General features: G+C 39.9%; 1 protein-coding gene across 1 annotated transcript; it reads left to right on the top strand.

Annotated features, from left to right (window-relative positions):
* Positions 1-1,284: 1,284 nt before the first annotated feature.
* Positions 1,285-19,108, top strand: LOC131520517 (myelin-associated glycoprotein-like). Its single transcript, XM_058744800.1, has 11 exons — positions 1,285-1,310; positions 1,492-1,558; positions 5,992-6,354; positions 8,032-8,322; positions 8,878-9,126; positions 15,783-16,034; positions 16,111-16,374; positions 16,466-16,547; positions 16,664-16,747; positions 17,158-17,233; positions 17,696-19,108. Exons 2-11 carry the CDS (start codon positions 1,513-1,515, stop codon positions 17,759-17,761), a joined length of 1,773 nt encoding a protein of 590 aa, XP_058600783.1. The 5' UTR covers positions 1,285-1,310; positions 1,492-1,512; the 3' UTR covers positions 17,762-19,108.
* The last annotated feature ends 251 nt before the right edge of the window (positions 19,109-19,359 follow it).

The raw sequence follows: 19,359 nt of genomic DNA, 5'->3' as shown, positions 1-19,359 counted from the left end.
TTTATCCTTTTTGTTTAATAAAATCCTCTCCGAGGCCTGTCGCCACACCCACTGTGTCTGTCGTTGGCTCCTCCGTCACTATATCTATATATATATATATATATATATATATATATATATATATATATATATATATATATATATATATATATAATCTGTTCGACTTGGGGTGGGGTCCTTTTATTTGCGCTTGGCTAAACACACGTGTAAATTAAAAATAGAATGGTGTGCAAAATTAAATAGACTTGGGGTCTTTTTGGGGGTCGTTTTATTTGCGTCTGGAGAACTCAGAACACCTTAGCAACTCCATAGCAATGCAGTGTAAACCTGAACATCTGTACAGCAAAATCTAGGCAACCAACCACAGTGTCCCAGGATTCTGATAGCAATTACTGTAAATGTAACCTGCATGTATGTAATATATATTTACATTTATATATTAGTAAATGTTGACGTGTGTGTGTGTGTGTGTGTGTGTATGCATACACACACGTACATACATACATTAGTCAACATTTACTAATAATAAGTAAGCATTAGGACGATATACACGCACGTCCTCTTCCAGGCAGTTTTGTAACATTTTATGTTGATTAGAAATTCTTAATCATTGCCCTGATGGTGGAAATGGTAATTTTCACTGCTCTAGCTCTTTTCTTAAAGCCACTTCACTAATTTGTGAAGCTCAGTTATCTTTTGCTGCACATCAGAAATATATTCTTTGGTTTTTCTCATTGTGATGGGTGATTAAGGGAATTTGGACTTTGTTTTCCCTCCTATTTATATTTCTGTGAAACAGGAAGCCATGGCTGGATAATTTCATGTTCATAATGAGTTCTCAAAATTGTAAATATGAATGGGAATATACTTCAGAGATATTTTACTAAGAATTTCTAGGGGTACCAATAATTGTGTCCAATGTTTATTTGAGAAAAACATTTATTTCATAATCAGATTTTCCCTCATTTTCAATTGTTTTAGTAATTTTGTGATTTTTTTTAAATAAAAGATCAAAAGGATTAATAATGCAGGTTTATTTTCAGAGCCTTCTTTTGTCATATTTACCAAGGGTACCAACAATTCTGACCACGTGTGTATATGCTGAATAATAATAAAAATAATATTAAACTTTATTTTATAAAGTGCTTTTAAAAGCAGCTTCTCAAAGTCTTTCAGAAGCCTTTGAAATAGGAAGTGACCAAATTATCACAAGCATCACGCTCAGCCAGATATAGGGGAAAGGAAGCCCTCGGATATTTAGTGCACAAGTCTTCTTCTGAAGAACTCAGGCCCAGTTTGAGAACAGAAAAGTAAGTAAGTTACTATTGTGATTATTTAAATCCTTTATTAAATAACTAATGCATTGCAAATGTCGCACTGCACGTGCTCCATTAACAGTAAAAAATGAAACTATGTTCTGTCATTCTAAAACAATACTTAGTGGTTACTGGTAAATGAAGCACCGTAAATGATGACAACATTTATTCCCAGGTGCTGAACTTTGATGCAGAGATGGTTTTCTGGAGCTGTTTATTGTCAATCTCTCTCTGGCTCAGAGGTTAGTAAAATTTAACTAGATAACATGGTTATCATTGTATGACAGCTGTTTTAAGTTGTAAATAATTCAAGTTTAGTTTTCTGTAGGGAATTTTACACACACATACACAAAAAAAGTCTTTAATCATCAGTTTATTTTTTTCTGCTCTTAGGTCATGCAGTATTAAAAATAAAGTAAAATGAGTCATTCCTCACACAGAGGAATTACAGTGTACTTGCAGTCATCTATGGGGTGAACTATTAGGACTATTATACACTATTAGGTGAACCAAGATGAGTGTCTTGGAAAAGTATTTAGACCCATGCTAAAACTAAAGGAAAACTGTTAGAACACTGATTCTTGAGAAGTGGGACAAAACAGGGTGCAATACTAAAAAAAGTAAAACCTTGTACTCAGACAAATGAAACATTTATGTATCTAACATGTACCAGAGTTGACACATCTGACAGTGGTGATAAACCTTTTTTTTTACTATCAAATAAATTGAATCAATCAATGACCGCATTAAAGCAAATATAACAAACAGTGAGTATGTTATTGTTTATAAAGATTTTATTCAAGATTCACATTTAAGTATTTTGATATATCATTCATGTAGTAGCCATTATGAAGGTAAAATGACGTCAAAAAGATTCACATACGCAGGGTAAGATTTGTGAAAGTGTACATGAGATAGCAAGCGTAAATTAATTTAGCATGCTGTTAAAAGTGACTTCCGGGTCAATGCATAGCCATTCAAATGCATCTGTGAGAAACGTTTAGGCGCGCACAGCATAAAAATATCGTCATAAAGTAATATTATTTTATAAAATACAAAATGTAAATGAGGTTAAACACTTACTTTCGGTGTTTTCCATGATGAAACCAATTTCCCCATCTTCTCCGCATCATGAGTGAAGGAAAATATCTCCCTGAGAAAAAGTTTAGGAGTGCACATCACACAAATATCGCTATAAATCAATATGATGTTGTGAAATACATATAAATGCGATAAAACACTTAACTTTCAGCGTTTCCTAAAAAGAAATGTCCTCGTCTGGTCTGCCTCGCGAGTGGAATAAATGTCTTTAAAAAAAACGTTTAGGCGCACACACCTCATAAACATCGCTATAAAACGATATGATATTACAAAACACATATTGTGATTAAGATTAAACACTTCATTTCGCTGTTTTCCGTCCTCATATGCTCCGCATCGCGAGTCTAAGAAAATGGCGTCTGAAAAATATTCCAGATGAGTCAAGCGCGCACAGGAGCAAATGTCCCGGATTTGACTAATAACACTCAACAGAGTGTTATAAGAATTTCTCTGTGTATTTACACTGGCCAGAGGGTGCTGTTTACACTAGCTAGTGTTAATCCCCTAAAGTTCAACACCACAACTTTAACACTTTACTCTTAAAGTCCTTAACACTAGGATTTCAACACTGGAGATTTTGCTGTGTGTGTTCTCACGTCTGGAGTGTTTATTGAACCATTCAGATAAGAGTAAATCGAGAGTCAGCGAGAGCCTCATTTGATTGGCTGCAAGAAGAAGGTCCCGTCTTCCACACGTGCTTGCAAATCTGAAATCAGTGAGAGAATCATGCCAAAACTGCAAGCGCAAAGACGCAGACGTACATAGCGGTTATCTGGGGAACATTTTGCTCTATGCACACAAGAAGTCATTTAGACAGTTGCAACGATTTTTTATTTTTTTTCCTACACACATATTGGTTTTACGCAGTCAATCCGTTTTGCAGTTCTTGATACGGTTGTTTTCGCTTGCAAAACGCTGTGCACAGGCTTGCAATACTTTTGGCTGTATTTGGGTGAAACAAGAGTGCCAAAAGTGTAAGCGCGGAAAAATGGAAGTCAGAAGAATAAAGATCATATTTATTTTGCCTTAGCATGAAGTTGCAGTTTCACAATACATGAATTACACTTACAAAAAACAATAAAAGGCTGCAAATCTTTTTTTTCTTACGCTTGAAACGCGATTTACACTTTAACAAATCTTTTCTTGCGCATGCAAAATTAATTTACGCTTGCTATCTCATGTACACTTTCACAAATCTTACTCTGCGCGTGCAAATCTTTTTGACGTCATTTTACCTTCATACATGTGCTCATATACTGATTTTCAAGCTAGCGTGAACATTATTGGATTGGTTCGACATTGCATTGAAATTTAAGATTTTAGATAATCTGCCTACACCACTGAAATGATGTTAAACTTTACAATCAAAATGTTTAATAGCGATTTGTCTCCAGATTTGACTGTAATGCAAACATTGACACTTCAAACCAAATCAACATTTAAAAAACTACAACTACTTTGACAAAATATAGTCTTTAATAATGTCTAAATATATGCATCTAAATGAAAAACCAAATGCAAAGTAACTATGTCTGAATCAATTATTCCCAGAAACCATGAAATACACAGTAATGTTGATATTTTTATATGGTTATACATCCATCTAGTGGTTTCACATGGCATTACAGATGGTAAATGCATAATTTAGGGGTAAATATTTAGTACAGTAAAATCTCCTTAAAATACACGTTAAAGGAAAAACAAAAATATGGCATCAACCCTGATCAGGAGACATGGTAAAATTATGCATAGTAGTGCAGATACTTTCAGTAGCATCAAGATTATAAACTAATATCATATGGTCTGCTGAAGAGGAGGAGGATGATTAAATAATTAGAGTGAATACACAGAAATGTCATTTCCTAATATTAGCTCAAAATTAAGAATGGACACATGGTAGTCAGCCTAATGGTACCCTACACAGCTTATAAAGGATCATGCTTTTTTTGTTTTTTTATTTTATTGTATTATTAATTGATTTTTTTTATAAATGTATCTGTGCATTAAAAATACCATCCCCACAATAAGAATGACGCTGAGTCAAATTAAAATAAAGATGTGTTCTCACGTCTGGAGTGTTTATTGAACCAATCAGATAAGAGTAACTCGAGAGTCAACGAGAGCCTCATTTGATTGGCTGCAAGAAGAAGGTCCCGTCTTCCACACGCGCTTGCAAATCTGAAATCAGTGAGAGAATCATGCCAAAACTGCAAGCGCAAAGACGCAGACGTACATAGCGGTTATCTGGGGAACATTTTGCTCTATGCACACAAGAAGTCATTTAGACAGTTGCAATGATTTTTTTTTTTTTTTCCTACACACACATATTGGTTTTACGCAGTCAATCTGTTTTGCAGTTCTTGATACGGTTGATTTCGCTTGCAAAACGCTGTGCACAGGCTTGCAATACTTTTGGCTGTATTTGGGCGAAACAACAGTGCCAAAAGTGTAAGCGTAAGTCAGAAGAATACAAATCATATTTATTTTGCCTTAGCATGAAGTTGCAGTTTCACAATACATGATATACACTTACAAAAAAACAGTAAAAGGCTGCAAATCTTTTTTTCTTACGCTTGAAACGCGATTTACACTTTAACAAATCTTTTCTTGCGCATACAAAATTAATTTACGCTTGCTATCTCATGTATACTTTCACAAATCTTACCCTGCGCATGCAAACCTTTTTGACATCATTTTACCTTCATAAGCCATTTCGTTTTCGATGTTGATACTATGCTAATAGAACCTGCTTCAGGAAAATAAAATGATCTAAACATTTCAAATAATTTCCTCAGAAATTGGAAGAGGGTGTAAACATATCATGGTTGTGACACAGGAATCATTAAAATTAGGATTAAAAATATCCTAAAATTATTAAGCTAACCAGAGCCTGTCTGACACTGGTGGACTCTGCAGAGGTGGAATGTGGCAAGGGGGTTATTTAGAGTGACAGCTGCCCCTGATATTCCATGATTTTATTTCATTTTAATCAATGTCTGCGATGTTGACAAAAAGTGGGGACATAATTTTGAAATCTTATGAAACACGCATTTGTCTTTGAAAAACAATCTTGCTTTGATTTGAGATATTGTTAAGTGTTGCTTTTTATAAAAACAAGCTATTTTTCATCATTAAAAAACATTTTTATCCATTTTATAGCAAACAAATGATTGAACCCTTCTCTGTGGACACACTGTTTTAGATGTAGTGAGAAGACAATAAGTGTCATAGATTTCATATAATGATGATAAAATTAATTTGAAGGGGATAATTGTGTTAAATGCATTCTATTATTAATCCGTCATTACATTTACAATTGAAAATATCTTCATTTTTAAACCTTATAGCAGTTACAATTGCTAGACATGTTTTGTCGCATGTCTCAAGAATCGGTGAGAAAATTATGATGTACAAATTATGAATTATGTTTCATTATGATGTACTGTCATTGGTATAACATTAAAATTGTCATTTGTAAGATTAAATAAAATATTTTAATTGATCACTAAATTGTCAAGAAAAAATATAAAATAATTTTGACAATTTTTGATAATTTAAAACATTCTTCTTTCAGTGTCACTAGCGAATGCCGGTGGATGGAGCGCTGTAGTGAATGAATCAGTGGGTTTGTCTGGATCATGTGTGGTGATTCCCTGTACGTTCAGCTACCCTGCTAATGGAGGAACATACAAAGAATTTACAGGGATTTGGTACAAAGGACATTATGAATTAACAGTATACGATAGAGACACCTCAAAAATCAGCGACGCATTCAAAGGTCGCACTAGCCTCATTGGTGATTTGCGCAAAAATGACTGTTCTTTGAAAATCAGCTCTCTGAGCAGCAGTGACGCTGGGTCATTCATGTTCCGGATTGAGATTAAAGATTTGGGAAAGTACACCTATGTGGACAATAAAGTTTCTATAACAGTGAAAGGTAAGAGATATTTGTTCAGTAGAAATTTTTAATGTTAACCTTCACTCTTAAAAATAAAGGTTCCAAAAGGGTTTTACTTTTTTCACAGCGATGATACAACAGAACCATGTTTCAGTTCCTCAAGAGCATTTCAGAGAAACTTCTCTATAAATAACCACTTTTTTCTTACCGTGAAGAACATTTTAATAATCTAAAGAACCTTTTTCCACTACAAAGAACATTTTGTGTAATGAAAAGGTTTCATGGATCTAATTTGGTGTGGTAAAAAATATCTGGCCTTTTGAAAATTGCTTGTTGGAATCAGTCTTTTGTCAGCTTGTTTTCTTTCAGTTAGAACAGGTTTTGCATTTCTTTTTGGAACTTGGGTTGTGCATCTGCAGTTTTTGAGTGAAAAATTCAGAATAATTTGTGGATAATTTTGGCAGTATTCACTCAAAAACTGTACACTCGAATCAATTTACATTTATGCATTTGACAGATGCTGTTGTCCAAAGAGACTTACATTGCATTCAATGCTATGCAGTTCATGTATCGGTATTCCCTAGGAATCAAACCCACAACCTTGGTGTTGCTAGCCCTATGCTCTACTGTTTGAACTACAGGAAAGATCAGTGAGGCCTATGATCAGTCAGTTCCAAAATGAAATACAAAACCTGTGCTAACAATTTGATCAGATTAAATCTAATATTTAATTAAGCAGTAATTTATAAGCAATTTATAGACCCCTTTTCTGTCAGTAAACATAGTGATGTTTTTCTGTGGGCGGAGCTTAGGTGGAGGCAAGAAAGATTCCCCTGACTGCTTTACTATCGCTAGCTATGAAGTTTGTTAGCTTGTTTTTTAACAATGACTGGAGAAAATCCGATTTTTCCTGCATATTTAAGGTCACGCACTGTCTTGGACCGCGATTGCTATTTGAAAAGGTTAACTTTAACGGACGAAACCAGATCGGCCAACCCGCTTTAACTCAAAGCTTGGACGATCTGACAGGATTCCCTCCGGTTGAGTGACTCACATCTAACGTGTATAGTAAAGAAGACAAACTCACAGTGACTATCTAGTCATGAAGATATTATACATTTCAATTTCAGCAGGCAACTATTTTTACAGCTAAGTTACATTATTATTCCAGCCACAATCACAACAATGTACAATTACAAATGATTAAGCATATAAATCGGCAGTTTGTTGTTTTACTCACATGCACACAGACATTATTTCATACACGACATAGTCATGAGATGCATAAGAAATCTTTAGACACACCCATAACAACAAAAGACAATTATTGAGCCATTTCTGATAAGAAGTGTGTGCTGCAAACGCGAGCATTTTTGACGATCGTTTCTGTCCAGTCCGCTCGTTTTATCATATTTAAACACAGCTGTCGTTGTTTTTTTGTCTGGCAGTGGCAGCAGGTAAGCGATAAAATTTCAAATTGGAGACTGTACTGTGTGTACAAAGCCAGTTTTCGCTTTGTTTTGCCTCCAGCTAGCGCTGTGACATAATCATGACGTCGGCACAAAAAGGGTCTATAGTAGGCCCATCATAACATTACCTAGACTTTTGTTATCACTATGATTTGTTGTGTAATATCCAAATTAATGTTTCAATGAATATGTCAGGTATTAGAAATGGTGGAAAAACTGTTGCATCAACAATTTGTGTCTTCACCAGAAACACCAGAGAATCCTACCGTCTCTGTGGAAGAGGAAGTGACATCAGGGAAACCGGTGACTGCCACCTGTGCCGTGTCTCATTCCTGTCCGTCAGACCTGCCTCGTGTCACCTGGAGCCACGCTGGCACACAATCGAGTCCATCACAGCCACAAAATCATGGTCAATGGAAGCTGACATCTTACAGCCTGACCTTCACTCCTTCTAGAGAAGACCATAATAAGCATCTTAGCTGCTCTGCAGAGTTTAAAGGGAAGACAGTGACAGGCTACAAAACACTCAAAATTAGATGTAAGTCCGCTATGTGAGTTAAAAACAAATAAATGATTAGATGCTAATTCATATATTTTCTTGTTAGCTGTTAATGGTTTTAGGACTGTGATTTACAACCTTTTTGACTCTAAAGCCCCCATTGTCCAACACAATAGTCATATGCGGTATATTTCTGCAGTAATAATGACAAAAATGTTTGTTTTCAGACTTTTGAGTTTGAGAAAAGAAACTATAAATGTCATTAAATTAATTGACCACAATTCATTTTGTGATTCCAGATGTTCAAGAACTGCATATTTTTTCCTCAATATAATACTATTTGTACATACTTTTTTTTTTCTTAATATATCAATTATGTTGATAATAATGTATTAATTTAGATAATTTCAGGTGGTCCTGCGGTCAAACTGAAAGTTTGCAGAGGCCCTCTGGTTGAAAACCACCATCTTAAAATACTAACTTAAGTTGGTTTGAATTAAAGCATCTATTAAATGGACTGAATGTTTGACAGAGAGTTAGACTGATCAGACCATTGACATAAATAGCATTTTATAAAAATTTTGTCTCATTCAGATCCTCCATATGTCAACATGATCACTAAAGCCTCGGTGAAGGAGAATGACTCTGTGGAACTGATCTGCTCCAGTAACAGCAATCCTCCTGCAAACAGCTACCAGTGGTTCAGCTCAAATGGGACGATGTTAGCAAAGAGCCCCACTTACAAACTAGAGAGAGTGTCTCGATATTCTGTGGCCATTTCCTGTACAGCCATTAACACAGAGGGAAAAAACAGTTCTGGTCCACAGAAAATTAACGTACTGTGTAAGTACCAAGTATTATGTGTGAGTCAGTGTGACTAAAGTGACGTGACATACGGCCAAGTATGGTGACCCATACTCGGAATTTGTACTCTGCAATTAACCCATCCAAAGTGCACACACACAGCAGTGAACACACACACACCATGAACACACACCCGGAGCAGTGGGCAGCCATTTATGCTGCGGCACCCAGGGAGCTGTTGGGGGTTCGGTGCCTTACTCAAGGGCACCTCAGTCGTGGTATTGAGGGTGGAGAGAGTGCTGTACATTCACTCCCCCCACCTACAATCCCTGCCGGCCCGAGACTCAAACCCGCAACCTTACGAGTCCGACTCTCTAACCATTAGGCCACGACTTCCCCGGCTTCCCATGACTAAACCTTTATTGATTGGAAAAAGCATTTTTTAACATGGAAAAAATTATACACATCACCTTTAAATTTAAAGAAATATTCCAGGTTCAGCTGATTGGTTAAGTTAAAGTTAACATTATTCAAGTCAGCAATTCTGAGTTATTGTGAGACAATTACAATGGTTAATCTGTAAACGTTAAAATACTCAATGTTTTAGTGGTCTACATTCCCACTGGACCTGACGAGTGCACCGGAAGTGGCACTGAAAAAAAAGCGAGCTGAAAAATAAAACGTACTCCAATATTATGGACGGACTCGGACACAAAGGTGATGGGTGAGTATGAGGTGGTTTATTAAAACAGGTTCAGCACACAGGTGAATCGAGAGGTCTTGAGAGGTGAGTAGATGTCTTGTAAACAGCAATTCTAGTGAGGATGATAAGGTGGTGATAACTCTTTCCTTCTTCCAGGAATACAGGTAGACGAGACAGGTTGAATCCAGGGAGTGACACACACACACACACACACACACACACACACTTCGTGCTGGGACTTCTGCAGAGAGAGAGGGCGGCACGAGGAGGAACACAGGAGGTAAGTAATACAAGGTAAGCGGTCTTAGAATATTGGAAGAATATAGTTCTCTTCGTTTCAGGATGTTGGGATGTCTGAGTCCACGTAGCAATGACGAGATCGGACATTGAAGTGTGTGTGTGGTGAGCTTTTGTAGTGTGGGCTGATGAGGAGGTGATCAGGTGCAGGTGTGTGTGATTAGAACTCCGGGGATGTGGAACGTTGTGATTGGTGGAGTGAAGGGCCTGACTGGTCTGTGACAGTACCCCCCTCTCCACGGCCCGCTCCTGAGGGCCGACCTCGGCGTCGTGGTGGTCTGCCCCTGCCTCGGGGTGCTGGGCGATCTGGGTTGGCGGTGTGGAACTCCTCGAGTAGAGTCGGGTCTAAGATGTCATCTCTGGCTACCCAAGAGCGTTCCTCAGGGCCGTAGCCCTCCCAGTCCACGAGGTATTCCAATTTACCACCACGACACCGGGATTCCAGGATCTCCTTAACTTGATATACCGCACCTTCGTCTAGGATTTGTGGGAGAGGGGTCTCTTCGTCCAAGTCAGGCCCTGTGGTGAGAGGTGGAGAGAAGGGTTTTAGTAGTGAGACATGGAACGTGGGGTGAATTCTGTAGTGTTGTGGTAATTCGAGTTTGTATGTGACAGGGTTGACACGTTCCAGTATGGTGAAGGGGCCAACGAATCTGGGACTAAGTTTCTTACAGGGCAGGCGCAGACGGATGTCCCTGGTCGACAGCCAGACCTTTTCCCCTGGTTGGTAGTTCGGGTTTTCTGATCTGTGGGCGTCGGCTGTCACTCTTTGTCTGCGCACTGCCTGTTGGAGTTGATGGTGTGCTGCGTCCCAGACTCTCTCGCTCTCCCGGAACCAGTGATCGATGGAAGGGACATTGGATGGTTCACCTGACCAGGGAAACAGGGGAGGCTGGAAACCGAGTACGCACTGGAATGGGGTAAGTCCAGTGGATTGTCGTAAGGAGTTTTGGGCGTACTCGGCCCAGCCTATGAACTGGTTCCAGGAGTTCTGGCGGCTATGGCAGAAGGTTCTCAGGAATCGCCCTATCTCCTGGATTTTGCGTTCGGTCTGCCAATTGGACTGTGGATGATAACCGGATGAGAGACTGATGGTCACACCTAGGAGGGAGAAGGCTTTCCAGACTCGGGAGATGAATTGGGGACCTCTATCGGATACCATGTCTTCGGGGATGCCAAAATATCGAAATACGTGATTGAATAGGAGTTCAGCTGTTTGGAGAGCTGTTGGGAGACCGGTGAGGGGAATGAGACGACAGGACTTGGAGAATCGGTCTATGATGACTAGTATGCATGTATTTCCATTGGATGGTGGTAAGTCAGTGATGAAATCAACTCCTAGGTGTGACCACGGACGTTGAGGTATGGGTAGTGGATGTAGTTTGCCTGCTGGGAGATGACGGGAGCTCTTGGAGATGGCACAGTCCGGGCAGCCTCGCACAAACCTTCTGACGTCCCTGGCCATGTTGGGCCACCAGAAGCGGTCTCGTAGCAGCGAGAGAGTTGCGTTGGCCCCTGGGTGGCCAGTACCAAGTGAGGCGTGGGTGGAGTGGATTAAGGGAGTCCGTTGGTTCCTAGGTACATACTGGTGGTTTGGTGGACAGCCCGGCGGATTGGCGGGAGGTGTGGAGGAGGCGACTGGTGGAGAGGTCCACTGTATTGGACTGGTGATGATAGTTGTTGGGAGGATATTTTCGGGTTCCTGGTCGTCATCTTCGGGAGTATGGATTCTGGATAGGGCATCAGCCTTAATATTCTTGGTTCCGGGTCGGTAGGAGATCGTGAATTGGAAACGAGTGAAGAATAATGCCCATCTGGCCTGTCTGGGATTGAGTCGTTTGGCTTCTCGGATGTATTGCAAGTTTTTATGGTCAGTCAGAACAAGGAAGGGGTGCTTTGCCCCCTCCAACCAGTGCCTCCACTCCTCAAGGGCTAACTTAACCGCCAATAACTCCCGATATCATAATCCCGTTCCGCCGGGCTGAGTTTTTTGGAGAAATAGGCGCATGGATGGAGTCTGGGAGGCTTCCCCTGCTGCTGAGAAAGGACGGTTCCTACGCCTGTGGTGGATGTGTCTACTTCAACAATGAACGGTGTTTCGGGGTCTGGGTGCGTAAGGAGTGGTGCGTTGGTGAATGCTTGTTTGAGATCTTCAAAAGCTTTTTGGGCTTTCGGGTTCCAGGTGAGAATCTTGGTTTTTCCTTTCAACAGGTCGGTGAGTGGGCTGGTGGTGGTGCTATAGTTGGGAATGAATCGACGATAGAAGTTTGAAAATCCTAGGAATCTTTGAAGTTCTTTAATGTTGGTGGGGACTGGCCAGGATGTGACTGCTTCCACCTTCCCCTTGTCCATGCGGACGCCACGATGGTCTATAATGTAACCGAGGAAGTGTACTGAGGGTTGGTGGAAGGTGCATTTTTCGGCTTTGAGATAGAGGTGAAACTGACGGAGTTTGTGGAGGACCTCCGCAACGTGGTGGCGATGGTCGGCCAGGCTCCGGGAGTAGATAAGGATGTCGTCTATGTACACGATAACGAAGCGATTTAGGAACTCCCGGAGCACCTCGTGCATAAACCCCTGGAAGACTGAGGGGGCGTTGACAAGCCCATACGGCATTACCCGGTATTCGTAGTGACCAGTAGGGGTGATGAAGGCGGTCTTCCACTCATCTCCCTTTCGTATGCAGATGAGGTTGTAGGCGCTGCGGAGGTCCAATTTTGTGAAGATGGTGGCGCCGCGCAGTTGTTCAAGGGCTGCTGGAACAAGGGGAAGGGGATACCGGAATTTGACTGTGATTTCGTTGAGTTTACGGTAATCAATGCAGGGGCGTAGGCCGCCGTCCTTCTTTGCCACGAAGAAAAAGCTGGAAGCAGCAGGGGAGGTAGATGGTACAATGTATCCTTGGTGTAATGCCTCCTCAATATACTCCTCCATGGCCTTTTGTTCCGGTGGTGAAAGTGGATAAATTTTTCCTTGTGGTACTGGCTCACCCGGAAGGAGATCGATCGCACAGTCCCATGGCCGATGTGGGGGTAGCTGGGCAGCCCTCTTCGGACAGAAGACGTCACTAAAGTGGGAGTAGCATGAAGGGATGTCGATTGACAGGTTTTCTTGAGGATTTTCTATGGATGTGGTGCCGATAGTTATTTGAGGTCTCTCCTGTTGCCTTGGTTGAGGTAAGTTGGGAAAACAGCGAGGGAAGCATTTCTCACCCCACTTTAGGACCTCTCCTGTCCTCCAAGACAGATGTGGATCGTGCTGCACCAGCCACGGTTGACCCAAAATGATGTCCACTGTCGAACCCTCCAGAACCAGCAATTGAAGGTCTTCCCTGTGTAGTTGCCCAATCTGTAGTTGAACTGGCTCGGTGCATAGATGGATGGTCCTCTTGGTGAGTGATTGGCCCGTTATGGATTGTGCCTCGTAACTTTTCGGGGTGTTGAAAGTGGGGATGCGGAGCTGTTGGATGAGTTTCCCCGAGATGAAGTTCCCTGCGGAACCAGAGTCGAGGAGGACGGTGACTGTAAATACATCAGAGCAGGCAGTAAGCAAAGCACGAGTGGAGAGGGGCTTAAGCTTGGGAAGAGGAGTGAGGACAGAACTCACCAAGACCCGTTGTGGTCGCAAGGGACACTCCAACACTCGGTGTCCATCGTCTCCGCAGTAGAGGCACAATCTTTGAGAAATGCGTCGTTGTCGTTCTGTTAGTGGTAAACGGGTAGTATTAGTTTGCATGGGTTCTGGAGGGTCATCCTTCTCTGGTCGGCGAGGTGGAGGAGTAGCGATGGCGATGGCAGGATCCGGAGAACAGGACTGGATGCGATTAGAACAACGAATAGAGAGTTGAATAAATTTTTCCAGACCGTAGTTATCATCGTAGGCACTGAGGTGGAGGTGGAGGCGGAGGCGAGGGTTGAGTCCTTGTCGGAAAGCTGTGATGAGTGAAGGTTCGTTCCAACCACTGGCAGCTGCCAGGGTTCGGAATTGTAAGGCGTATTGGTGTATGGTGTTAGTACCTTGACGGAGTTGATACAGTTGTTCACCAACAGTGGAATCTCCAGGCGATACGCTAAACACTTCTTTGAAGTGATGGATGAAATTGTTGAAGCTGTGGGTAGCGGGTCCAGCCTGGTTCAAAATGGTCTCTGCCCATCTCAGAGCAGGACCGGTGAGTGAGGTGACGATGTATGCAATTTTTGACTGATCTGTGGTGAAAACGTGTGGGTGGAGGTTTATGTTCAAGGTGCTTTGGAGAATGAAGCCATCGCATTCCTCCGCCGAACCAGAGAAGGGCGCTGGTCTGGCCACAGGACTGGCGAAAACGATCGGTGAAGGAGTGCTCGTAGTGGGGTTAGGCGGTGATTGTGGTGTTGGAGCTGGTGGTGCCGTTGGTGCGGGCGGTTGCAATAGCAACTTCTTGAGAGTATCCACCAACTCTTGAAAGGGGTCCGGCGTGCTCATCCTGTAGTGACGGTGTCGGTCCGATCTTCTGTTATGGACGGACTCGGACACAAAGGTGATGGGTGAGTATGAGGTGGTTTATTAAAACAGGTTCAGCACACAGGTGAATCAAGAGGTCTTGAGAGGTGAGTAGATGTCTTGTAAACAGCAATTCTAGTGAGGATGATAAGGTGGTGATAACTCTTTCCTTCTTCCAGGAATACAGGTAGACGAGACAGGTTGAATCCAGGGAGTGACACACACACACTTCGTGCTGGGACTTCTGCAGAGAGAGAGGGCGACACAAGGAGGAGGAACACAGGAGGTAAGTAATACAAGGTAAGCGGTCTTAGAATATTGGAAGAATATAGTTCTCTTCGTTTCAGGATGTTGGGATGTCTGAGTCCACGTAGCAATGACGAGATCGGACAATGAAGTGTGTGTGTGGTGAGCTTTTGTAGTGTGGCTGATGAGGAGGTGATCAGGTGCAGGTGTGTGTGATTAGAACTCCGGGGATGTGGAACGTTGTGATTGGTGGAGTGAAGGGCCTGACTGGGCTGTGACAAATATGTTTTAATGTATGCAATATTATTGTGTGATTTGTCTACTGATCAACAAAAAAAAAGTTTGCAGTTCTGGATATTCTCAAAGTTTTTCGACTGAACGAGGCAGTGAGGAAAAACGACCTTCCTTTTGCCTGCTGAAACAAAGTGAGGTGAACAGCTAAAAGGACCCATTTTTCCCAATCTTTAAACTTCATATTCTGCTTTTAAGTCCTCCAAAAATGGCTCCATTCACTTCCGTTGTAGGTGTCTTGACCTTGCATCTTAAAAAGTAAAAAGTTAAAAAGTAAACCTGGAATATTTCTTTAAAGTGTCTTCATAGCAGCATTTTAATCACTGAAATTTGCTACATTCAAAACAAAATTAAGGTTCTATGAAGTTACACAGAGGGTTTATGTTAATGTTTTTTCATGCCTGTATTGAGTTTGTTTTGCTGTATGGCATAGCGGCCTAGTTTGGTAACCTGACGCTCACCCTTAGATCTCAGGTGAACCGCTTGGTGCATACTGCAATGAGGGTGGTCGGTATGGGGGTTTATCTGCCTTGTTACTCTTGTTACGTGGTCTATCTGTATTGCCCAAAACAATTTTCCCATATGAGGGACAAATAAAGTAAACTAAACTAAACTAAAAAAAAAAAACCTTTAACATCATTGAATGTTTGTAATTTTATCTACATTTTGTCTCATTCAGATCCTCCATATAATGTCAGTGTGATCACTGAAGCCTCAGTGAAGGAGAATGACTCTGTGGAACTGACCTGCTCCAGTAACAGCAATCCTCCTGCAAACAGCTACCAGTGGTTCAGCTCAAATGGGACGATGTTAGCAAAGAGCCCCACTTACAAGCTGGAGAGAGTGTCTCGACATTCTGAGGCCATTTCCTGTACAGCCATTAACACAGAGGGAAAAAACAGTTCTGATCCACAGAAACTAAATATACTTTGTAAGTATGAGTGAAAGGCCTCGGTTCAACAGGCCCCTTTATAGACCCCAGGCTAATATTCTATCTATCTATCTAGATCCTCCTGAGATTAAAAGTGAATCTTCTTGCCAGTCTAAGATTTTGACGATGTGTGTCTGTATTGTGGACTCCAACCCTCCCAGCGAAGTCAAGTGGTTTGGTCCAGATTCCTCGAAAGCCTTCTCCAGCACCAGCATTAAACAAAATGAGTCTCTTACCATATTCACCTTACAGGGTTGGCTGGGTTTCCCTGAGACTATCCAGTGCTTTGCCAATAACAGTCTGGGAAACTCCTCCAGAACTTTGGAAGCTCCTCAAAATGGTGAGACTGCATATTCAGTTTTTTTTTTTTTTTTAAACACTCATTGTTTTATCCCATAATAATTCACTTAAATATTTGTTTCTTTTCACAGACATTATAATATACATTGCTGTTGCATCAGCTGTCGTAGTTGTTTTAATGGCCATTTTAGTGTATGTTGTGATCAGACGCTGGTAAGGATCTCTCATCCCTCATTCACTGACTCACTCAATCAGTGGGTCTTGTTATTCCATCTGTCTTGTTACTCCTTTGTTTCCTGGCAACTTTAAAATCCCTCTTTTTTTTTCAGTGGCAACAGAGCTGCACAACTACGTGTAATGAAGAATGAGCAGAATGAAATGAAGACAATCCAAAACAATTATTATTTAGAAAAGTATACATTATAAACTTATATACACTGCCTGTCATAATTTTATAATCATTAATATTTTTCATTTTTAATAAGTATTTTAAAATAAATGTTTTCTATTTGAATGTTTTAAAATGTAATTTATTCCTGTGATGTAAAGCTGAATTTTAAGCATCATTACTCCAGTCTTTAGTGTCACATGATCCTTCAGAATTCATTCTAATATGCTGATTTAAAAATTGAAAAATATTTACATTAAATTGTAATAACATTTCAGAATATTACTGTTTTTCCTGTATTGCTTTACTTTGGTGAGCAGAACAGGACATCTTAATAATTCCAAACTTTTGACTGTAGTGTATAATATAATGTTTGTTACATAACTATATATCAGAACTTTTACTAATGATTTGTATCTATCATTTTATGAAAAGCAGTAAAGAAGAGAAAGGCAGTGATGGGGATATTTACACAAATTGCCCGAAAGGACGTGTTTATGACAAATGGGGGGTGAGTACGACTTTGCATCAGTGCAAACCTTTTACTCTTTCACAACTATTAGTAATGCAGATGTCTGTTTCTGAGCAGCGCAGCAGTTCTTTAAACATTTATTGACAAGTTCTTTTAGGTGTTGATTTTCAGTGTGAGTTTAATGTGTTGTTTTGTGTTATGTAAAAAAAAAATATTACTTGATGGAACCTGGTTGCACTTTATTTAACAGAACATGCGCTTAACTGTATTTACAGTGTACTTGCCAACTACAGATACTAATGTGCAAAACTATGACTATAAAACAACACTTCTAAGTAAAGCGCTTTGAGTACCCAGAAAAGCGCTATATAAATGTAACAAATTATTATTATTATTATAATTAACACTGCATATGCCTTAACATTTACAATTAAAAGAGATTGTTTACTCAACAGAATCTACTTTGAGATGTCTGTAACATTTTTTGCTTTTTTTAATTAGTGTGACGTGAGACCATTCTCATCTGACCGCGCCTTGGAAGATGAAGCAGTCTACGCTAACATGTGAAGATATGAACATGTCGTCCTACTAGAAATGACACATACAGAGAAAGACCAAAGAAGCAAACAAAATTGTTGACTTTTGGAGATCTGATTATGCACTGAAAATGTTCAGAGCCAAAAAGGTCAAAAACACACTGTGTGTGAATCTAATACGTTCAAAAAGTTTTAATATATAAAGACAAAATATGTTTATATGCACAATTTGTATAGTGCAACTGAGTTTAGATGTCATTCCAAGTCATCAAATAGAAAAATATACAATTTTCAGTATTACCGTTGTAAAATGTATTGTAAAGATGAATTGAATGACTAAAATTCTTTTTTGAAAGGTCTGTGGACTAAAATAGCACAATAATAACTGGAGAACAGGTAAATATTGCATTAAAGGAATAGCTCTCATGCTATCCATAGATGAGTTTGTGTTTTCATCAGAAGAGATGTGGAGGAATCTAGCATCACTTGCTCACCAATGGATCCTCTGCAGTGAATGGGTGCCATCAGAATGAAAGTCCAAACAGATGATAAATACACCAAAATAATCCATTAGTAATCTACATGACTCCAGTCCATCAACTGATGTCTTGTGAAGTGAAAAGAATTTATAATTTCTTTTTTGTACGAATGTAGTTTTAGGGTGAACTATTGCTTTAATGTATATTCATGTTATGTGGTATTGGTTGGCTTGGGTGTGGGAAAAAAACAAAATGTTAAACCAATACCCCATGGGATGTAATCTGCAACATGCTTTAAGTTTGTTAAAGAACTGTTATGTAAAATTCTGTGCAATCTTGTATGCAATCCAATATTATAAGGCAGTTTCAATTGTATATTAGGCACTAGAATGCTTGTGAACAGAGCTTAAGAGCAGATAGCACACATGGTATTATGTTCCTCAATTCTACACCAGCTTGCACAGACGTTTGAGATTGTTTCAAATGAATTTTTTTGTTTTCAAATAAATAGGTTTCATTTCATTTTATTATTTTTTTTATAATGAAAAACTTTCCAACTAGCACAATCATATATAATGATCTATAATGTCTTATAATGGTATAATGGTCTTTAAGCTCTAGCTCTAAATACTTCCTAAAATTTCTCATTTCTTGAAGTATTTTGTGTATGTATTTACTGTTGCCCAACTCAAATCCTTATACTGTTTTAAGCTTCTGAGAACACATCTTTTCTCCAGAAATGAAAGTGAAACCACAAAGTTCATTACAGATTTTCTCCAGTCATCTGAGGCCAATGTAGTTTCAAATTCTTGAAATTCTGTGACTAAATTAGCACTCCAAATTTTGTAAATTCTGAATTGTGTAATATTAGCAGCACATCAAGGAAATAAACACAAAAGAGTAACAATTTCATGAGCCCTCTTTGTAATTATTTTAAAAATCACCTATGCCATGGTATATAACTATGCAAATACACAGCATGCGGATGTAGGCCACTTAAGGCAATGATACGGCACTTCTGGCCTTCTTATGGCCCATACAAAATTTTGAAGGCAAGGCAAGATTTAAGCCTGAAGTGGCCCACATGTAAAATAGCAAAAATGGCAAATCACATATGGGCCTCAGTAGACAAAGATGTGGTGTTCACGGC

This window comes from Onychostoma macrolepis, chromosome 15, assembly GCF_012432095.1.
Source record: "Onychostoma macrolepis isolate SWU-2019 chromosome 15, ASM1243209v1, whole genome shotgun sequence".
NCBI classification, from domain to species: Eukaryota; Metazoa; Chordata; class Actinopteri; order Cypriniformes; family Cyprinidae; genus Onychostoma; species Onychostoma macrolepis.
The sequence above is the reverse complement of the archived record's forward strand: the minus strand, read 5'-3'. Positions and strand labels throughout refer to the sequence as shown.